The 18600-nt window shown below is 44.6% G+C and overlaps 1 protein-coding gene across 1 annotated transcript in view; it reads left to right on the top strand.

Moving 5' to 3' along the window:
• NR1D2 (nuclear receptor subfamily 1 group D member 2) overlaps positions 1-1308 on the top strand; it is a 67911-nt gene extending 66603 nt beyond the window's left edge. Inside the window, exon 8 of the mRNA XM_078664452.1 lies at positions 389-1308. Within this exon, the coding sequence (XP_078520578.1) occupies positions 389-585 (197 nt within the window). The 3' untranslated portion in view covers positions 586-1308. The remainder of the gene's footprint in view (positions 1-388) is intronic.
• Positions 1309-18600: the final 17292 nt, after the last annotated feature.

The raw sequence follows: 18600 nt of genomic DNA, 5'->3' as shown, positions 1-18600 counted from the left end.
ATTTCAGTGTGGTGGTTGTGCAGTTCAGTAGGTCTTATTTCATTGACGATGAGTGTTTTTCATATTATTCACCGATTAACATATTTCTTCCACTGTGTATTGCATTTCTTTTTGCATGTTACAATCATTTTGCTATGCATTTCATAATAGGTCATACTTTCAGAGCTGTACTTTTGATTGGATTGACCTGAAAACAATGGATCTGGATAATGACACTTTGGACATTGTTCCAAAACTTATATGTTCTGCTATTCTTTCACAGTGCTGGGTCACTCCTCATTGGTGTTTCTTGAGCACTCCAACAAGGCAATTGATGGCTTTGGAAGCACTTTCTGCCTGTGTTTCACTCCTTGCCTCTCTCTCTCTCTCTCTCTTTCTCTACCTATAGATCGATCCGGTATAGAAAACGTCAACTCGGTGGAAGTCCTGCAAGAAATGCTCATTCGGGCGCTTAAGGCTTTGATCAGAAAGAAGCATCCTAACACGGCATCGACATTCACAAAACTGCTGCTGAAGCTGCCAGATCTGCGGTCGCTCAGCAACATGCACTCAGAGGAGCTCCTGGCCTTCAGCATCCACCCTTGAGCCCTGAGCCATTGAGACATGGACAAGTTCTATGGACACCTAACATGTTCTGCAGATATCTCGCCTGCTCTAGGGTCAACCAGCATCTTCCATGGACAAACAGTGTTATTTTAGGGACCAGTTTCCCTTGCTCATGGTTGCATGACTTTGGTAACCTTCCACCTCATGCTTCTTTCTTCCACTACCCTAAATTTCTTGTCTCGCAATCTCACCATACTTTGATCTTTTTCGGCCCAGCTTCTTTCTTGGCCGCTAATTTTTTTTCGCTTCCTCCTTATTTCTCCCTTGCTGCTGGTTGAAGTCGGATGACGAAGAATAAGTCCTCACTCCCAAAAATTATTGCCAGTGCCCACCACCTGCAACCACGGGCTCAAATTAAGCCCTGTAAAAACTATAGTTGAAACATGCATGAGGATCATCTGCTGTAGCTACACACTTAGAGATGACGTATGCTGGTGTTGAGGATGACTGTTGATCAATGCACTGTCCTTTCAGTAGGAGTTGATGAGTTCAAGTTTCCCTTCAGAAGGTTCTCCATTGATAATCATAAGCACTGATAAGCCCTATCGGGGCATTTCGGTACCAGCTTTTACTTAACATCTATAAAAGAAGGACTAAAGCCTTTAGCCTTATATCCACACATTTAGAAGCTACGCGTACATAATATTAACTCCGGCAAGACCTCCACTCTGAACCCCCTTGCCCTCCTCCACAATCTGTCTTCCCTTTGCTGCAGCATGTATGCAGCCGACCTCCTCCTGTGCTGCCTGAATAAAAATATACCTTCCAATTCTCCTTGGCACGATAAATTGACTTTTTTCCCCAGAAACCCGGACATGTATTTTAAATTAAAAAAAAACATCTGATCCCCCTATTTTTAGGAAATTTTCACAACAATTATTTGAAATGTTCCATATCATATCTGCAGCTAATATTTTGTCTGCTGCGAAGAGGTCTTGAATAGACATGTGGGCACTGTACTCAGCTAATCAGAAATATTAGCTAAAGAATTTGAATTATTGCTCCGCTTGTTGGCAGCTTTGGCGAAACATGTTAACCCAGCTGTCAGGTTGCTTTCCTTTCACCCTTTCCTCCTCTGTCTTGGGGATTTGTTTCCATGACTTTGGAATAGCAAACAGAAATGCTTTTAAATATGGTGAGAGTATCCTTATGGTGACTCTGGTACTCCTGGTCTCAGGCTCTCTCCTATTCCCTACACCCCCCTTCTATCCCCTCACCATTGCCGTATCTGTCTGTAGGCGTCGATGCACACAGGACGACGTGCACTACTGGCAGAACATGTTTAATAACCTCGGGGCATATTATCAAGACAGGCGATATAATTATCGGCAGGAAACTGCCGCTAAAACGGCGATAATGAGCTTGATAATATGCTCTATGGAATTCCAGTTGAAGCCCATATTAGATGTGAAGGACGTCTAACCTGAGCTTCGATTGGAATACCATAGAGCATATTATCAAGCCCATTATCGCTACTTTAGCGGCAGTTTCCTGCCGCTAAAGCGGCGATAGTTGTATCGCCTGTTGTGATAATATGCCCCCTAAGGTGCAGGACCATGTCCTGCCACAAGTGGGTGCCAGATTCCCATATGTTGGTAACAGTAGACATGGGGGCATATTAATGTAGAAATCACACAGCGCAGCAAGTCACCTTGCTGCACTGCATGATGGGTAAAGGGCATGAATGCGCTGTATTTAACATATTATGCTGCATCCTGACTTTTCCCAACACTGCGCACAATGTGTTGCCTAGCAACAACGCAGGGACTCTTGCAACATGGTGCAAGGGTGCCTGCGTAACAGGCAGGATTGTTTTTTGCAGCAAGCGACACCTTCCTGCACAAAAATAATCCCCCGAGGCACTTTCTTCGTTCTATGTCTGCAGAATGCAGCGCACATTGAGGAAAAAATGAGGTGAAATAAACATGTCTCCTCGTTACGCCTCACTTAGGGAGGCGTAGCAAGGTGGTGCTTTCCCAGGTCTACCACTTATGATACATTTAGGAATGTGCCAAAATCCATAGGTGTTCCCATGCAGCACCTATAGAACGCCTCCCCGGGGCGGAGTAACGCAACGCAGCAATTTGTGCTGCTTTGCTCAGGATTCACCAAGTTACGCAAGAGAGCCTTGCGTGGTTTGATAAATCGCATCTTAAGGGTTGCGTTGCTTTTGCACCCTGTTAGATGGTGCAAAAACAACGCAGTCCCTTGGTAAATATGCCCCTAGGTGTGTCATTTGGGCCTGCTCATGCACCAGCAGTCATGCTCCTCTATCGCTCAGTCTCTGCATGCCTGTGGAGATGCTCTTTGCTTGAAGGGAGGCTGGGGCATGGCCTTGCAGGAGGCTGCTGCTGCCTGAGCCTCAGCTTCTCTCAGTGCGGATCAGAAGCCACAAGCAGCAGCTGCCTCATCCCAACCAGCAGAAGACCTGGTCTCCCCACAACTGGCTGCAGCAACAGGAAGTAAAAGCTGCTGGGCGCATAGTGAGGGATGGAGAGAGTCAGGGCTCCTGTGTGAATGAGGGTCATTGAGGACATGGATCATTTTAGCAAACTGGACAATCACAGAAAAGTGGAACTATATTAAAACTTGTCATGTCTGCGTAGTAGGGCAATTTCTGTGCACTGGGGCAACATGAAAACTGGTAATATGTGCATACTGGGCCTTAAAGGGACTGTGGACGGTTTCTGTGCACTGGTGCAACATGAAAACTGGTAATATGTGCATACTGGGCCTTATAGGGACTGTGGACGGTTTCTGTGCACTGGGGCAACATGAAAACTGGTAATGTGTGCATACTGGGCCTTAATGAGACTGTGGACGGTTTCTGTGCACTGGTGCAACATGAAAACTGGTAATATGTGCATACTGGGCCTTATAGAGACTGTGGACGGTTTCTGTGCACTGAGACTACATGAAAACCGGTAATGCGTGCATACTGGGCCTTATAGAAACTGGACGGTTTCTGTGCACTGAGACTACATGAAAACTGGTAATGCGTGCATACTGGGCCTCATAGAAACTGTGGACGGTTTCTGTGCACTGAGACTACATGAAAACTGGTAAGGTGTGCATACTGGGCCTTATAGAGACTGTGGACAGTTTCTGTGCACTGGGGCAACATAGAAACTGGTGATGTGTGCATACTGGGCCTTATAGAAACTGGACGGTTTCTGTGCACTGGGGCAACATGAAACTGGTGATGTGTGCATACTGGACCTTAAAGAAACTGGATGGTTTCTGTGCACTGGGACAACATGAAAACTGGTGATGTGTCTGTGCATACTGGGCCTTAAAGAAACTGGATGGTTTCTGTGCACTGGGACAACATGAAAACTGGTAATGTGTGCATACTGGGCCTTATAGAAATTGTGAACTGTTTATGTGCACTGGGACAACATGAAAACTGGTAATGTGTGCATACTGGGCCTTCTGTGAACTGTTTCTGTGCACTGGGGCAGCATGAAAACTGGTAATGTGTGCATACCGGGCCTTATAGAGACTGTGGATTGTTTCTGTGCACTGGGACAACATGAAAACTGGTAATGTGTGCATACTGGGCCTTCTGTGAACTGTTTCTGTGCACTGGGGCAGCATGAAAACTGGTAATGTGTGCATACCGGGCCTTATAGAGACTGTGGACCGTTTCTGTGCATTGGGGCAACATGAAAACTGGTAATGTGTGCATAGTAGTCCTTATATACATTTTGAACTGTTTCTGTGCACTGGGGCAGCATGAAAACTGGTAATGTGTGCATAGTAGGCCTTATAGACATTGTAAACTGTTTCTGTGCACTGGGACACCATTAAAACTGGTAATGTATGCACACTGGGCCTTATAGAAACTGTGGACGGTTTCTGTGCACTGGGACAACATGAAAACTGGTAATGCATGCACACTGGGCCTTATAGAGACTGTGGACGGTTTCTGTGCACTGGGGCAACATGAAAACTGGTAAGGCATGCCAATGGGCCTTATAGAGACTGTTGATGGTTTCTGTGCATACTGGGCCTTATAGTAACTGGACGGTTTCTGTGCACTGGGACAACATGAAAATGAGTGATGTGTGCATACTGGGCCTTATAGCGTGTGTGGCCGGTTTCTGTGCACTGGGGCAACATGAAAACTGGTAATACGTGCATACCGGCCTTATAGAGATGTGGACGGTTTCTGTGCACTGGGGCAACATGAAAACTGGTAATGCGTGCATACTGGGCCTGATAGAAACTGTGGACGGTTTCTGTGCATTGGGGCAACATGAAAACTGGTAATGCGTGCATATTGGGCCTTATATAATCTGTGAACTGTTTCAGTGCACTGGGCCAACATGAAACAGGTAATTTGTGCATACTGGGCCTGATAGACACTGTGGACGGTTTCTGTGCACTGTGGCAACATCAGAGCGGGTAATGTGTGCATACTGGGCCTTGTAGAGACTGTGGACGGTTTCTGTGCACTGGGGCAACAAGAAACAGGTAATTTGTGCAGAGTGCACAGCTATACAACTGCTGCACCAATTAGAACAATTTCGAATTTCGAAATATGTGTTAACCTTGACTTTATAATAAATAGTACTGGGTGCATGATTTAGCGTTTTGTTAACTGCTAATGTGTGCTAGAATGAACTATATAAAAAAGTGATCTCTGCATAGCAAGGGCATTGTGGACACTGCTTATATGTGCATGCTGGGCATTAAAGAAACTAGCTGTGTAGGCATACTGGGGCCTTATGTAAACTGGCAATGCCTGATTCCTGTGGCATTACTGAAACTAATAAGCATTGTGGACTTTCTTTATTTACACTTAATGTTACATTTTGAATAATGAGCAATAGGTCAATTTGGGAGGAAATATGAAAACCAGCAAAATGTTTGCACTTACCTAATGTAGACACTGTCAATTTGTGCAAAAAGGCATTGTGGAAATAGTAAACTCTGTGATTACTGAAACATATAGAAAACTGATGCTGACAGGCAATGTGGTGAACCAGCAATATATAGACTATTGGGGCATTATTGAAACTATAAATGTGTATTTACTGCAGCTTTATGGACACTAGCAATGAACATTTTCTGTGGCATTGTCAAAATCCTCATTGCATTTTTAATGGGGCACTATAAGAGCAGTTTGTAAGGTCATTTGTTTTGACCTTCCCCATGCACACACAACCTCCCATCTTGAATCATGCATTCACCCTGAAGTCTTGGAAGTCTGGCCTTTCCAATAAACATGCCCAAGGAACCATTCAAAATAAGAGCAATCTGTTCTTCTTACATTTATCAGGAAACCGACCCATTGTTGGTCTCACTCAGGAGCACCCTGATCCCCAGACTCCTCGTATTAGACTTGAAGCGTCACCCCTGGCGGACCATTAGAGTGCAGTTACTCATCAGTAATGAGCTTAGCAGGTAAAGGGGTACGGAACCAGAGGGTCTCCGTCAGAACAAAAACTAGAAATCTCCAAACCCAGCTGAGACAATGTGAGCTCTCCCAAGTCTAGCAAAATTCCACCAGTGCTTAATTTGAGCCGGTGGTTTCTTGTGCTTGGCACCAGCATTTAACTGCCAACTTCGGCACTTATGACAGTCTGCCACATGGTGGTGCTGTTTGTGCAATTTAGAGATGAAAAAAACAGTTGTTTCTTAATTCAATATACATTCAAAATAGCCAATACCTTCTGTCCAAGTCACTCTTATAGCTTTGGGGGCTTGAAATAGTCTGAAGTGTCACACCTGTTGGTGTGGGATGGTTAGTAGTTGTGTTACTATCATTGGTACCTGTGGTAGGGTCAATGTGGGGTGCAAGCTGCAGTGGCTTCCTGTCGAGAGCCCTGGCACATGTGTTTTGTACAAATAATGCACTAGGCCCCGCATGGTGTCCTTAATCTGTGTAGTTGAAAATAACTAGTCAGTCAGATTAACTTTATTCGGTTCAGTGGACCATAAAGGTTTAACATACACACATAAAATTTTAAGAGGAATTTCAAGTCTGGTTTATACAATATTTGAATAAAATCACAGAAACCCCAAACTAGTCCCACATGCTCAGTGCCCTAGACTACAGACTTTAATACCCATTATCAAATTCCGTCATATCGGTACTTATGATATAAAAGTTTAAAAATGAATTAAAAAAACACCAATTTATCTATTGTGACTCAAAGCGTTTTCTTAATGACAATGCTGTTCTGATATAGTTAGAAACAGCAGTACAAATAGAAGCGGTAGACAGAGAGTGTAAAAAATTAAAACCATCCATGTAAGTACAAGGGCGACTTTCTCCTAAGAGTGGGATTAAGAATCGTGCCCTCGGCTCATTGTAAAGTGTACAAAACAACATAAATTGCAAAGTGTTCTATGCTGTCAAATTGTCGCTCGGACAAACAGTGAGTTTTTCGCTCCAATCGGACTGTTTGGGGAAAGCCACTAGAAAGTGCAAGGTGCATAGGCGAAGTTTGTCCATTAAAAAAACGAGTCTGTGCATTAATACTAAAAGATAGATACAATTGCTGATGAGTAGGGGACAGGCCTAAGTGACATTGCGTTCCCGAATGTCGGCGGTGCATATTTACCTCAGCGTAAAGTGCTTCTTTTATTATAGTTTTCATATTTGTGTGGATACTAGCAGGGTTGTCATAGTAGTGCCCCAGTCCAATCACATTGAATTTTACTCTAATACATCGAAGCCATGGAATCGCCAAGGCATTGTCAAGGTTAATGCAATCTTCGATAACTTCCCTCTCAGACGTCCACATTTTAGCCCAGAGAAGCAATGGGACAATATTAATTCGGCCCTCTATGTAATTCAGCCCTACCTCAGAGTGACAAAAAACTGGGGGGCAACTATTTGGGTTCATCAATAGTCTTTGTATGAATTTATTTTCTAAGACACTCCTGCCCCATAAGATGCAACAGCTAAACATTTCACTTTATATGTAAATGTAAATGTGTTTGTATTTATATAGCGCACTTCTGCCCAGAGGTCTTGTAGCGCTGTATTCATACCGCTGTGGAACCCTTCCTGGTTTTCCTGTGAGATGTCCACTCCTGGGCACCCCCAAGGTGGAGGCCAGGCATCCAAGCGCTGCTGGGGCCGTTGTTGAGATTAAGTAAGCTATTGCCCAGAGTCACAGAGTGGGACCCATGATTACACTAGGCACCGAGGCGAGAATTATCAGGTCCGGGGAGATTGAGTCCAAGAGCTGCCGAGGCGGGAATTGAACCCTGGTCCCGGGCTAGACCTCTGCATCAGGGTCTGCTGCTCTAACCATTGAGCCACGCTTCTCCACCAAGGTAATCAACTCTGTTACTGGCTTGTGGCTCAATTTATAAGCGAAGCGGAATAGGCCCTCCATTTCCCGGCTGGTATGCTGTGCCCTTGCTGTGACGAGAGAGTCCCAATTCAATTAATTATTAAAAATATTCCCCAAATATGTAAAGTTAGCCACCTTATCAATGGTCTTACCCTTTACAGTAAATGTTTTGGGCCACACACCATGATATATGACTTGGTAAAATTAACTTTTAGGTCCAGTGCTGACATAAAATCTGTAAAAGCATTCAATGATTTATGAAGACTATTAGCTGTTAAGGCCATTAAACAGTGTTGTCTGCTTATGGCAACAATGTGACTGTGTTGCCTCCTATTCTGGGAAAGTCAAGTGCCTTCTCTATTAAAAATGCCTCAAGGCCATTTGTGTACAATCAAAAAAGAAATGGAGCTAAAATGCACCCCTTTCGAACACCTTCTGTGAAAACAATGGGCTTCGTCTTCTCGCCCCTGGGGCTATTTCGTATGGCAACGGTGGTGGACGCATGCAGCCTGCGCCCATTTTCCCCCAACTGTCCCCGCAATTTCTCCCGATTGACAGTGTCAAAGTCACTGGATAAGTCCATGAAGGCCAGGTGGATAGACCCCCACCTGGCCTTCATGTACTTACCCATTATCAGGGTCGGATTGGGATCGAAAAGCGGCCCGGGCACACACCAAAAAATCGGCCCCCATTTGCATAATGCCTGTCCTCAAATCACTGCTTCAGTGTAATTGCATTAAAAAGAAGGAGGGGGGGGGGCTTAAAAATTGCACACATTAGTTTACACTAGTGAAACACACCTGAAAACAAGTGAGGCCACTTCTACTGAGGCCCCCTGCCCCGCTCAGTATGTGCATACATTAATGGGCCGGCCCGCGAGACAAAGGGAGTGATACTGCCTGTTGCTAAACCGGCGGGAGGGGGGGGGTTGTAATGAGCCCCCATCTGCCTGCAGAAAGGCCACTCAGCCACCCACTGGGCCGTTAGCTGCATCCCGAAAATAGAGACAGCGCCCAAATCAGCCCCAGACTGCTCAAAAAAGCAGCCCACAGCAGGAACTCGGACACCGGCCCCTCGGGCTTTGCCCGAGTGCCCGCGTTACCAATCCAAGGCTGCCCATTATCAGAGACAAATTGAGGCACTGTTCATTTGTACCCATCCCCCTGCTAAAGCCATATTGCGTTTGAGACATAGTCCCCGAGTTACTTGCCCAGGTCTCAAGGCGTGCAAAAATAACCCTCCCGAACACCTTTGCAGTGGCATCAATTAAGGAGATTGGTCTGTAGTATGTGGGGTCGTTCTTGTTACCCTTTTTAGATACTGGTACCACTATTGCCTCCTTCCAGGATATTGGGATGGGACCGGTTATCGCTGCCTTGAAGATGCTAGTCAGCAGGGGTGCCTAAAGGTGAGGATTGCTTTTAAACAGGTCTAATGGGACCCCATCAAGGCTTTCAAACAGTTGCCCTTCACCAGGGCATCCTCGACCTCACTCGCTTTAAGGGAAGAACCAGATAGGTAAGCCAAGATTGGATCTTCTCTTACCTCATGTGGTGAAATACATTTTGGGTTAAATATAGCAGAAAAATGGGATTCCCAAACTTCCGGAAAACAAAACATTAAGGGAGGTCTCAGGGAAATTGTAAAGACCTGCAAGGTGTGTTTCCCCTATATAACATTCAAGTACCAGACAACACCTCGGGTCTAGACAAAAAGGTGAAAAAATGAACAAGATGGGGACAAGCAGAGATGAAATGAAAATATGTCAACAGGTTAAGACACCAGCCACCTCAGTTAGGGAGGAGAAACCTGTTGACATATTTTCATTTCATCTCTGCTTGTCCCCATCTTGTTAATTTTTTCACCTTTTTGTCTAGACCCGAGGTGTTGTGTGGTACTCTTTTATTATTCCCAAACTTCCCCCAGGATCAATGAATCAATAGTCCTAGCATCTGCCGAAAATAGGGGACGGTTTATAACATCTCAAATGCGCTTGGTGTCTACAAGTGCACTGGCTCTCAAGATCTTCCCAGGCTAGCCTCCTCAGTTCTTCTTTCCTTTGATTGATGATATTTTTTATAAGCCTGTCTCCCACTTTTAATTTGGATTTTATTGCAAGGGCCTGCACGCAGTGTCTTTTTGAGGTTCTTTTGGGATCTTGAACACTGAACATTAAACCATCTTGCCTCCTGGACTTCCCTTCTCCGTGCTGACCTTGTCAAGCTTTTAGCTACATGCATGCACATTAGTTCCAAACCCTGTATGACCTTATCTGGGGAGGAGTGGTGTTGGAGGCATCTCAAAATAGAGGTTAGGTTTGTTTAACGATTTTCTCCTCGAATTGAATAGTATTTGTTTTGCTCCATTTCAATCTCACCCCTTGATTGATGTTATACTGAATAGGTAGGCCATCACCTTTCCCCTCTTGGGCTATTACCCTTAGGGAAACAGTGAGGGGGTTATGGTTGCTTGCATTATTTGGCTCTGCCTCAAAATTACCAACAAGGGAGGCACACTTTCTTGATATAAACATGAAATCAATAACACTTTCCCTACCTCCTCCGACATAAGTGGGGCACTGTGTTAAGGGGCTGCTAACCACAGTGTCTATCGGGCACAGGTCATTTATGATAATAATGCCCCCCCCGCAATAGACAACTGAAGAAAGGAGAACAGGTGGGTCAAGGATGGCCAGCAACATGGATCGGGAAGGCGACAAGGTGCAAACAGCACAGATGAGAAAGGGTGAGTGCTTTCAAGAAACAAGAAATCAACAAAACCATTTGCCAGTACTGTGCGATAAATGGCTACAAATTACATTTGAAGAGCACTCAATTGCTCTATCAAGCTGACCACTTTTTCAGTCAATGACAATTTGAAACAAGAAACTTCCAAAAGATGTTTATTTATTAAATTTGACTTTCAATTTTAACTATTTATTCGACCTTTGTTTTTTGTTTTTTTAGATATATTTGTCGAAAAGATCATACAATATATACAACAATATACAATCAGTTGGGAGGAGAAACAAGTGAATGGGCAAAGGGAAGGTCAATAAAGAATTTTAGACAACATTTAGACACTAGACGTACAATTAAACACTAGACAACAGAAACATTGAGTAGTACACAAAAATTGGGGTTGGTAGAGGTTGCTGGCGTTATTTTAGGCTATTTACAACAGAACAACAGTATTTTTTCATCGTCCTATAATCAAGTTTTTTTGGTTTTTCTTCGGAACAATTGAAAAAAGGTATAACTTTCTTTTTTTCGCTCAACGAAATAATCAATATTCTGATAAAGCTTTACAAAATTCAGCTCATTTAGCGCCAACGATTGGCCTCAATATTGTACAAAACAACCGCTATAGTGGAGCCAACATTCAACTACCACCTCAATAGGTCGACGCGTTTCAAATCCTACATTGATCTATAGGATTCTCTTCAGGACCACACAAACTCAATCTGTCAGTAGTTTGACTGCATTTATAGGCGTGGAGGTATAAGAATGATATTGTAAAGTGTCCCCTTTCAACGTGTAACCAAATAGTTAGCTTTTTCACAATCCAGGGCGGTAAACGAGGGGCGGGCTCGCCTCGTGGTGTGAATCTGAGGCTGCGTCTTTCTCCTCCGGTTTGGGTCGCGGTCAATGGGAAAACGCGTCGACCTATTGATTATTTCGTTGAGCGAAAAAAAGAAAGTTATACCTTTTTTCAATTGTTCCGAAGAAAAACCAAAAAAACTTGATTATAGGACGATGAAAAAATACTGTTGTTCTGTTGTAAATAGCCTAAAATAACGCCAGCAACCTCTACCAACCCCAATTTTTGTGTACTACTCAATGTTTCTGTTGTCTAGTGTTTAATTGTACGTCTAGTGTCTAAATGTTGTCTAAAATTCTTTATTGACCTTCCCTTTGCCCATTCACTTGTTTCTCCTCCCAACTGATTGTATATTGTTGTATATATTGTATGATCTTTTCGACAAATATATCTAAAAAAACAAAAAACAAAGGTCGAATAAATAGTTAAAATTGAAAGTCAAATTTAATAAATAAACATCTTTTGGAAGTTTCTTGTTTCAAATTGTCATTGACTGAAAAAGTGGTCAGCTTGATAGAGCAATTGAGTGCTCTTCAAATGTAATTTGTAGCCATTTATCGCACAGTACTGGCAAATGGTTTTGTTGATTTCTTAATAGGGCGCAGCCTTACTGTGCTTCACGCCAGACCCAATTTGTTTCTTTCAAGAAACAAGGACATTTGGTGGCAAGTAATATGGGTGAGGGAATGGGGAAAGCAACACAAATGAGGGAGGGCAGGAATAGCACAGTGGGGGGAAAAGAAGGAGACCCTTCATCCACCTGCCACAAGGGTGGCAGCTGAAAAAGAGGCACTCTGATAGAGTGCTTAAACACAAAGCAAAAAGTGGCACCTAAAATGGCCACAATGGAAGGACACAATTAATTCATTGATGCTCCAGACAAACACAAACACATAAAGAGGAAGGAGTGACAATGAAGTCAACCAATGGTAAACAATAGGTGGCCTCTTAGCCCACTGAAAACAAAAGGTCTCCCATGTGCCATCTTGGGTGAGATCTAAAAGCAAATATTAACCCCATTCTGAGGCTTGTATGTATTGAACAGCTAAGGGCACTGGTCTTTAAATGTTATGCTGTAAACCATTGTGGCACTCTGTACCAGCTGTGCTTCACCAAAAAGCCCGTGAGGAGAGAAACATGTCTGGGCCTAAAAAAATGAACGAGTGGAAGAAACGAGTAGGTATCAAGCTACAAAAAGGAAATATTGGAAAGCTCTCAGGCTTTGCTTCATTGGATGAACTGCAGTTTTGAAAAAGATGGAGCACGTTAACCAGAATGCACTGGGAGGGCTGCTGAGACGTGTTTCACTTGAAAACCACAGGTGTAAGTCGTGCCAGTCCTGGTTTGAGTGCTGCCAAATGGAGGTTTCCACTTTAAACTAATTGCATGTTTACAGCTTCAACTACCCTCGCATGAAGGGTCTCCATGTTTCTGTTTTATTGACTGGTTGTTAGCCTTGGCATCTTTGGCGTGGGTTCCCCGCACATTTTGCCTCTACCTCCTGTATTTTTGATGCTGTGCTGGATTTCGTTTTTTGCTGGCTTAGATGCTTTGGGCACTTTGCCACTTCTGATCAGTGTCCAAGTGTAAGTGCTCCCTGTGTAAATTATGGTCACAATTAGTTCTTCCCGATTGGCTTATGTAATTTACTGGTAAGTACCTAGTAAAGTGCACTGAAGTGTGCCAGGGCCTGTAACTAAAATGCTACTCGTGGGCCTGCAGCACTGATTGTGCCACCCACTTGAGTAGCTCTGAAAAGGTAACTCAGACCTGCCACTGCCCCCCCCCCCCCCCAGGGCAGGGTGCAGTGTATGTGAAAGGTAGGACATGTACTGGTGGTGTGTGACATGTTCTGAAAGTGAAATACAGCCAATTCAGATTTTTACAATTGAAAGGCTATCTTGCCCCATAGGATAGAATGGGAGTTTATTTATAACATCATATAAATATGACTTCCCATTGGGACAAGCTTGAGAAATAAAGTTTAGGATTTCTGAATTCAGAATTAAATTACACATCTTTTAGCAAAGATGTTTTTTAAATTGTGTGCTTAAAAATGCCACTCTTAGAAAATAGACACTTTCTGTTGCCTCGGTCAGTTTGTGTATTGACTGACTTGTTTTGGAGTGACAAGGTCTGCGAAGGTGCATTCTCTCAGACAGCCAAAAGGGGGAGTGGTTGATATGTTTCCTGCCTTTGCTGAATGAGTCAGGGCTGGACTGAATGGACCTGGGCTGCATTCAGGGTAGTAGGATGAGTTTTCACTAGCACCTGAAAAGGCCTGGTCTGCATTTAGAGCGGTGGGAGGTGATTTTCCATGTATCTGAAAAGGGCCTGTCTCCCTTGTCACAATACTGTCTCCACCCCCTGCGGTCATGCTGCAACAGTGAGGACAGAACTGGTTTGGACTGGCCTCAGAGACCCTTGCACAAAGAGAACAAAGACATTTTGGGGTATAAGTATTAGACCTAAAATCCCAGAACATTAAACCATTTCTGGAATCAAGAGGAACCTTTGCCAAGGAGAAGAGCTGGAAAAACTGAGGATAAGTACTGCCCGTATGCTGTGTGCTTTCTGGGCTTGGCCTGCAATAGCTGTTTCTGCCAAGGAAAGGACAAGGACATTGCTGTGTGCTGTGTCCCCCTGCTTGAGGAAGATCTACAAGGGCCTGTGTGTGCTGGCCTCCTGTTCTGAAGTCTAAGGGACACAAAGACTTCACCCTACCCGAACTTCCTTGCTGGGAGTTCTGACCTGCCAAAGGGTGCCTGTGTTGGGCCTCTGGAGGTTGTTCCTGCTGTAAGAATCTGGAAAAGCAACGCAACAACAAGAAAATCAATGCATCGCTCTTCTTGCGGTAGTTCTCCCAACGTAGCCCCGCTGTGCGAGAAAAATCTCCATGCATTGCCACTGCCCAACCGATGCATTGCCTGTCGCCACTGCAAGAACTGACGCATCGAGGGGTCGTGGCTGAAGAAACCGACGTAGCACTGCTCGACGCCACTGCATCGATTGCCCATGCATCCCAGGTTTCCACGCATCATACCTGTGCTGCATGTTTTCTTGACGCATCACCTGCAAACCAGAACCGTCTCGAAATCGAAACATCACTTCCCCCTACAGACCGGATTCAACTTATCACTTCTTCTGCGTGCAGCAGAACTGTTGCATCGCCTCCCCCATGGTCCCAGGAACTGACACATCTGTTTGTTTTTCGACGCTTCCCATCTCTGCGGCTGTTTTGGCCTTGTGAATTTTGTCGCAACTACAGGTACATTGCGAGAAATCACGCATCCATAGTTTTCTATGGTCCAAGTTGTTTGATACCTTTTGAAAGTCAGATTCCTATTACATGTATGTTGGATTTTTGTCATTTTTGGTCTTGTTGAATTTAGATAAAGATCCTTTATTTTTCTAAACTGGTGTGGTGTCCATTTGTAGTGTTATCACTGTATTACTGTGTGTTTTGAGTAAAAATACTTTACACATTGACTTTGGGATAGGCCTGTCTGCCCATACCAAGCTACCCAGGGGGTGGGCAGTGGTTATCTAAAGTGTGTATCCCCCTTACCCTGACTAGAAGCAAGGGTTCCTACCGCTGTCAACTAGAAACCCCCATTTCTAACACTAGTCTTTACAATGTTTATATTCTCTCACTGGTGCACTTATTGAACACCCATGACAGTGGATATCATATGTGTGCAGATGAATCAGTTTAACCCCTTCCACGCTCATGACGAGCTCAGCTCGTCATGAGGTACACCTCTCGTACACTCATGACGAGCTGAGCTCGTCATGAACTGCGGGATTCCGCAATCTGCAGCACACCGCGGTAAATCTGACCGCATTGATGGTGTTAAACTTGAGAACTGGTGTGTGTAGATAGTTGTCTGAAACAGACAGTGGATGCAGCAAAACGTGCTCTACCTGAACAGTCAAAAGACAGAGATCCTGCTTGTGGGACCAGTGGCCACTTCACAGTTTCTCTTCGCGTGGCCTAGAAGTCAATACTCCACCTTCTGCAAGAGCAGAAGATTCAGAACCTGTGTATGCTTCATTCATCGCTTACGTGAATGCCGCTCTCCAGAGTGCCATCTACCATCTGCTCCAGAGTGTACCCCCATCCTCCGGTTCATGCAGGAGATTACCTTGTTTCGCTTTCTGGTATTCTCCCAAGTTTACTACGGCAGCAACATCTTCAGAGGGTCCTCATGAAAACCCTAAGAGTCTAAAACATGCTGCTCACCTTTGGTGTTCGCAAAAGTATAATTATTGCACCTCTCCTGCACTCCGATATCTCCAAGGGATCCCGATCAAAGTGAGAACCCAATGTAAGACGCATATCCACCTTGAATCGCTCTATGGCTACAGGCTATCTGGCCAAAGGCTTCCGCACTTCTTAGTAATGAAACCTAAAAGAAAATGCTGCCTGAAAGTCTTAGCCATTGGCCCATCAACACTGAAAAGGCTTGGTGAGAGGTCTCACAGCATACAAGGTTCTACCCTCTGGAAGACATTGCCTCTCACCTGAGGCTGGAAAAGGCTTCCTGGGTCAGAGAAGAACCCTGAAGATGCAACTCCAACGGCCAGTGTCCTGCTGAGTCTGTTCTGTTGAAGCCCAAATCCATGCTAACCTTCATATCAGGTCACTTTCCTACCGGCTACTTATCACAGCTGGTCACTTGCTCAACACTGACATCTACTTTTAGGGATTTCTTCGAAGGATCCAAAGAGACGCTAGAGGCCTGGCCACCAAATGAGATATTCGAACTCTTGAACCGCTCTTCACGAGTCTTACTTTAATTTGACTGGCTCATCCGGCGGTCCTTAAACCTTGACGATTCTTCCACCTCCTCCTCCCTCCACACTCTCAGGCAGCAATTCTGTTCACTTTGTAGGGCTTCACAAACCCCATAAAGAATTTTCCCGTGTTGTCACTACGTGCTCTATGCGCTAGTTGGGACTATAGCATGAGGAAATTGAGCACCAACATTCTTACTTGGCCGACTAACAGCTAGATTCATCATTGGAAAATGTGCTTGCAAAGGGCCAGATTCTGAGAATCTGGCCCTTTGCGAGCGCAATTTTTGCATTTGGGATTCATCATCCCAAATGCAAAAATCGCTAATAGCGAAATCGCATATTTGTGAGGAATTGCATTTAAGGAATCTCTATTTGAGATTCCTTAAATGCAATTCATGAAACTTTTAAAATATGCGAATTGGCAATTTCCGGCCGCTATTTACCACGAAGTCTGACTTCGTGGTAAATAGTGAAAACTTAGAAAAATGCACTTTAGTGCATTTTTCTAAGTGGTATGTTACACACACACATGTCCTTTGGACATGTGTGTGCGCAACACCTGTGTACATTTGCTTTTCAGGGGTGCTACAGGGTGTCCTTTGGACACCCCTGGCACCCTTGAAATCGCATCCTTATTTGCGATTAGCAAATTGCTAATCGCAAATAAGGAATAACTCCCCATTCATTCCTATGGGCCTGTAGGCCCATAGGAATGAATGGGAAGTTATTCCTTATTTGCGATCAGCAATTTGCTAATCGCAAATAAGGATGATGTAGGAATCACAATATTTTTTGCTATTCCTACATGAATCCCGTTTTGCAAGTCCTTAATAGCGATTCCTTAATAATCGCTATTAAGGACTCGCAAAACAGGACTATGATGAATCTAGCTGATAGTCCCTTAGCAGGGTGTTATGGCCTCAGGCTTGTTCATTGCGCCCTTCAGCACGTTATCCCTGTAAATGTAGCTCTTCTTTATCCAATGTGGGATATGACATCACTATGTTAACAATGGGGGTACTGGTGCTGGGAATTATCGGATACAGAACTAAAGCATCCATTGTACAGATCTGTGCGGCACCTGAAGGTCATTGGTTGAATACTGGTGAGTCATCCTTCCAAAGTAAATAAAATAAGTGCCATTGAGTTGGGTAATAATTAATTAACACTTCCTCTTACCACCTGGAGAATATAATATCATAATATGTGCTACATAACTCTACCTATTACTATGTTCCACACCAAGACTTATTTCTAGCGGACGGGTACTCATAGGTCAGGCAGAGGTACTGGTGGACAACGATTGGTGTTCGCTTTGGTTACCCGTGTACAGTGAGGCCCCGGCCCTTGATGTTTACAAGGTTTATTTGAGGGAGGTGGTGATGATAAATTAATTTTGTAAAGATGCTGAAAAGTGTGACACTCCACAGGAGTGAGAGTGACAGGGAGGTACCTCATTAACCCCTTCTGTGCGGGGCTGTTTCCCCCCGCTGTGCTGGGGGGCGGTGCTCATGGCGAGGTCAGATCGTCATGAGCTACGGCGCTCAGGTGCTCATGACGAGCTGAGCTCGTCATGGCCACACCCGTTCCAATGGAACGCTCAGCACTGCAGGGGAATCAGCCCAGCATGCGAGCGTTCCACGGAACGGGCGCAGTCATGACGAGCTCAGCTCGTCATGAGCACGGGAGCGCCGTTGCTCATGACGAGCTGAGCTCGTCATGAGCATTCAAGGGGTTAAGTAAAGCCAGGTCAGGGAAGCACCCTAGATTCCAATTGTATGAAGATGATGAAGGTGCCAAGGATGGGAGACTGTATCGAACATGGCGGATAAATGTAACAGAATCAGGACTGCGTGTCTGCCTAAAATCACAAAGTGATGGGTGGAATGTTTGTATTAGTCTCCCTCATTGGTAATTACTTAGTGCTGCATCCCAGTCCATTGTTGTTTGCCCACCATCCCACCACAGCCTAGGTCCAGCTCCAATAGGAACACTCCTGCTCAAACTGCCGGACGAGGGTCCCCTCTGTTTTGGAAAAAACAAGCAATCACAGACCAGTTTTGGCCTAATTGGGCATCTTCCGTAGGGTGCAGCATGGTTCCAGTGGCACATTGAGCACGGGACACACGTCCAGGCATTGTGTCACCTGCAAGGGCGGACTTTGTTGGAAGGTATGAACTGGGTACCCTAACAAATACTTCTGATGGATACTTCTAACAGCAGATTCCTCACCTTCAGAATATCCCCAGAGAAAGACTGGATACAGAGGGTTTATCAGCAT

Source organism: Lissotriton helveticus, chromosome 10, assembly GCF_964261635.1.
Source record: "Lissotriton helveticus chromosome 10, aLisHel1.1, whole genome shotgun sequence".
Classification (NCBI taxonomy): domain Eukaryota; kingdom Metazoa; phylum Chordata; class Amphibia; order Caudata; family Salamandridae; genus Lissotriton; species Lissotriton helveticus.
The sequence above is the reverse complement of the archived record's forward strand: the minus strand, read 5'-3'. Positions and strand labels throughout refer to the sequence as shown.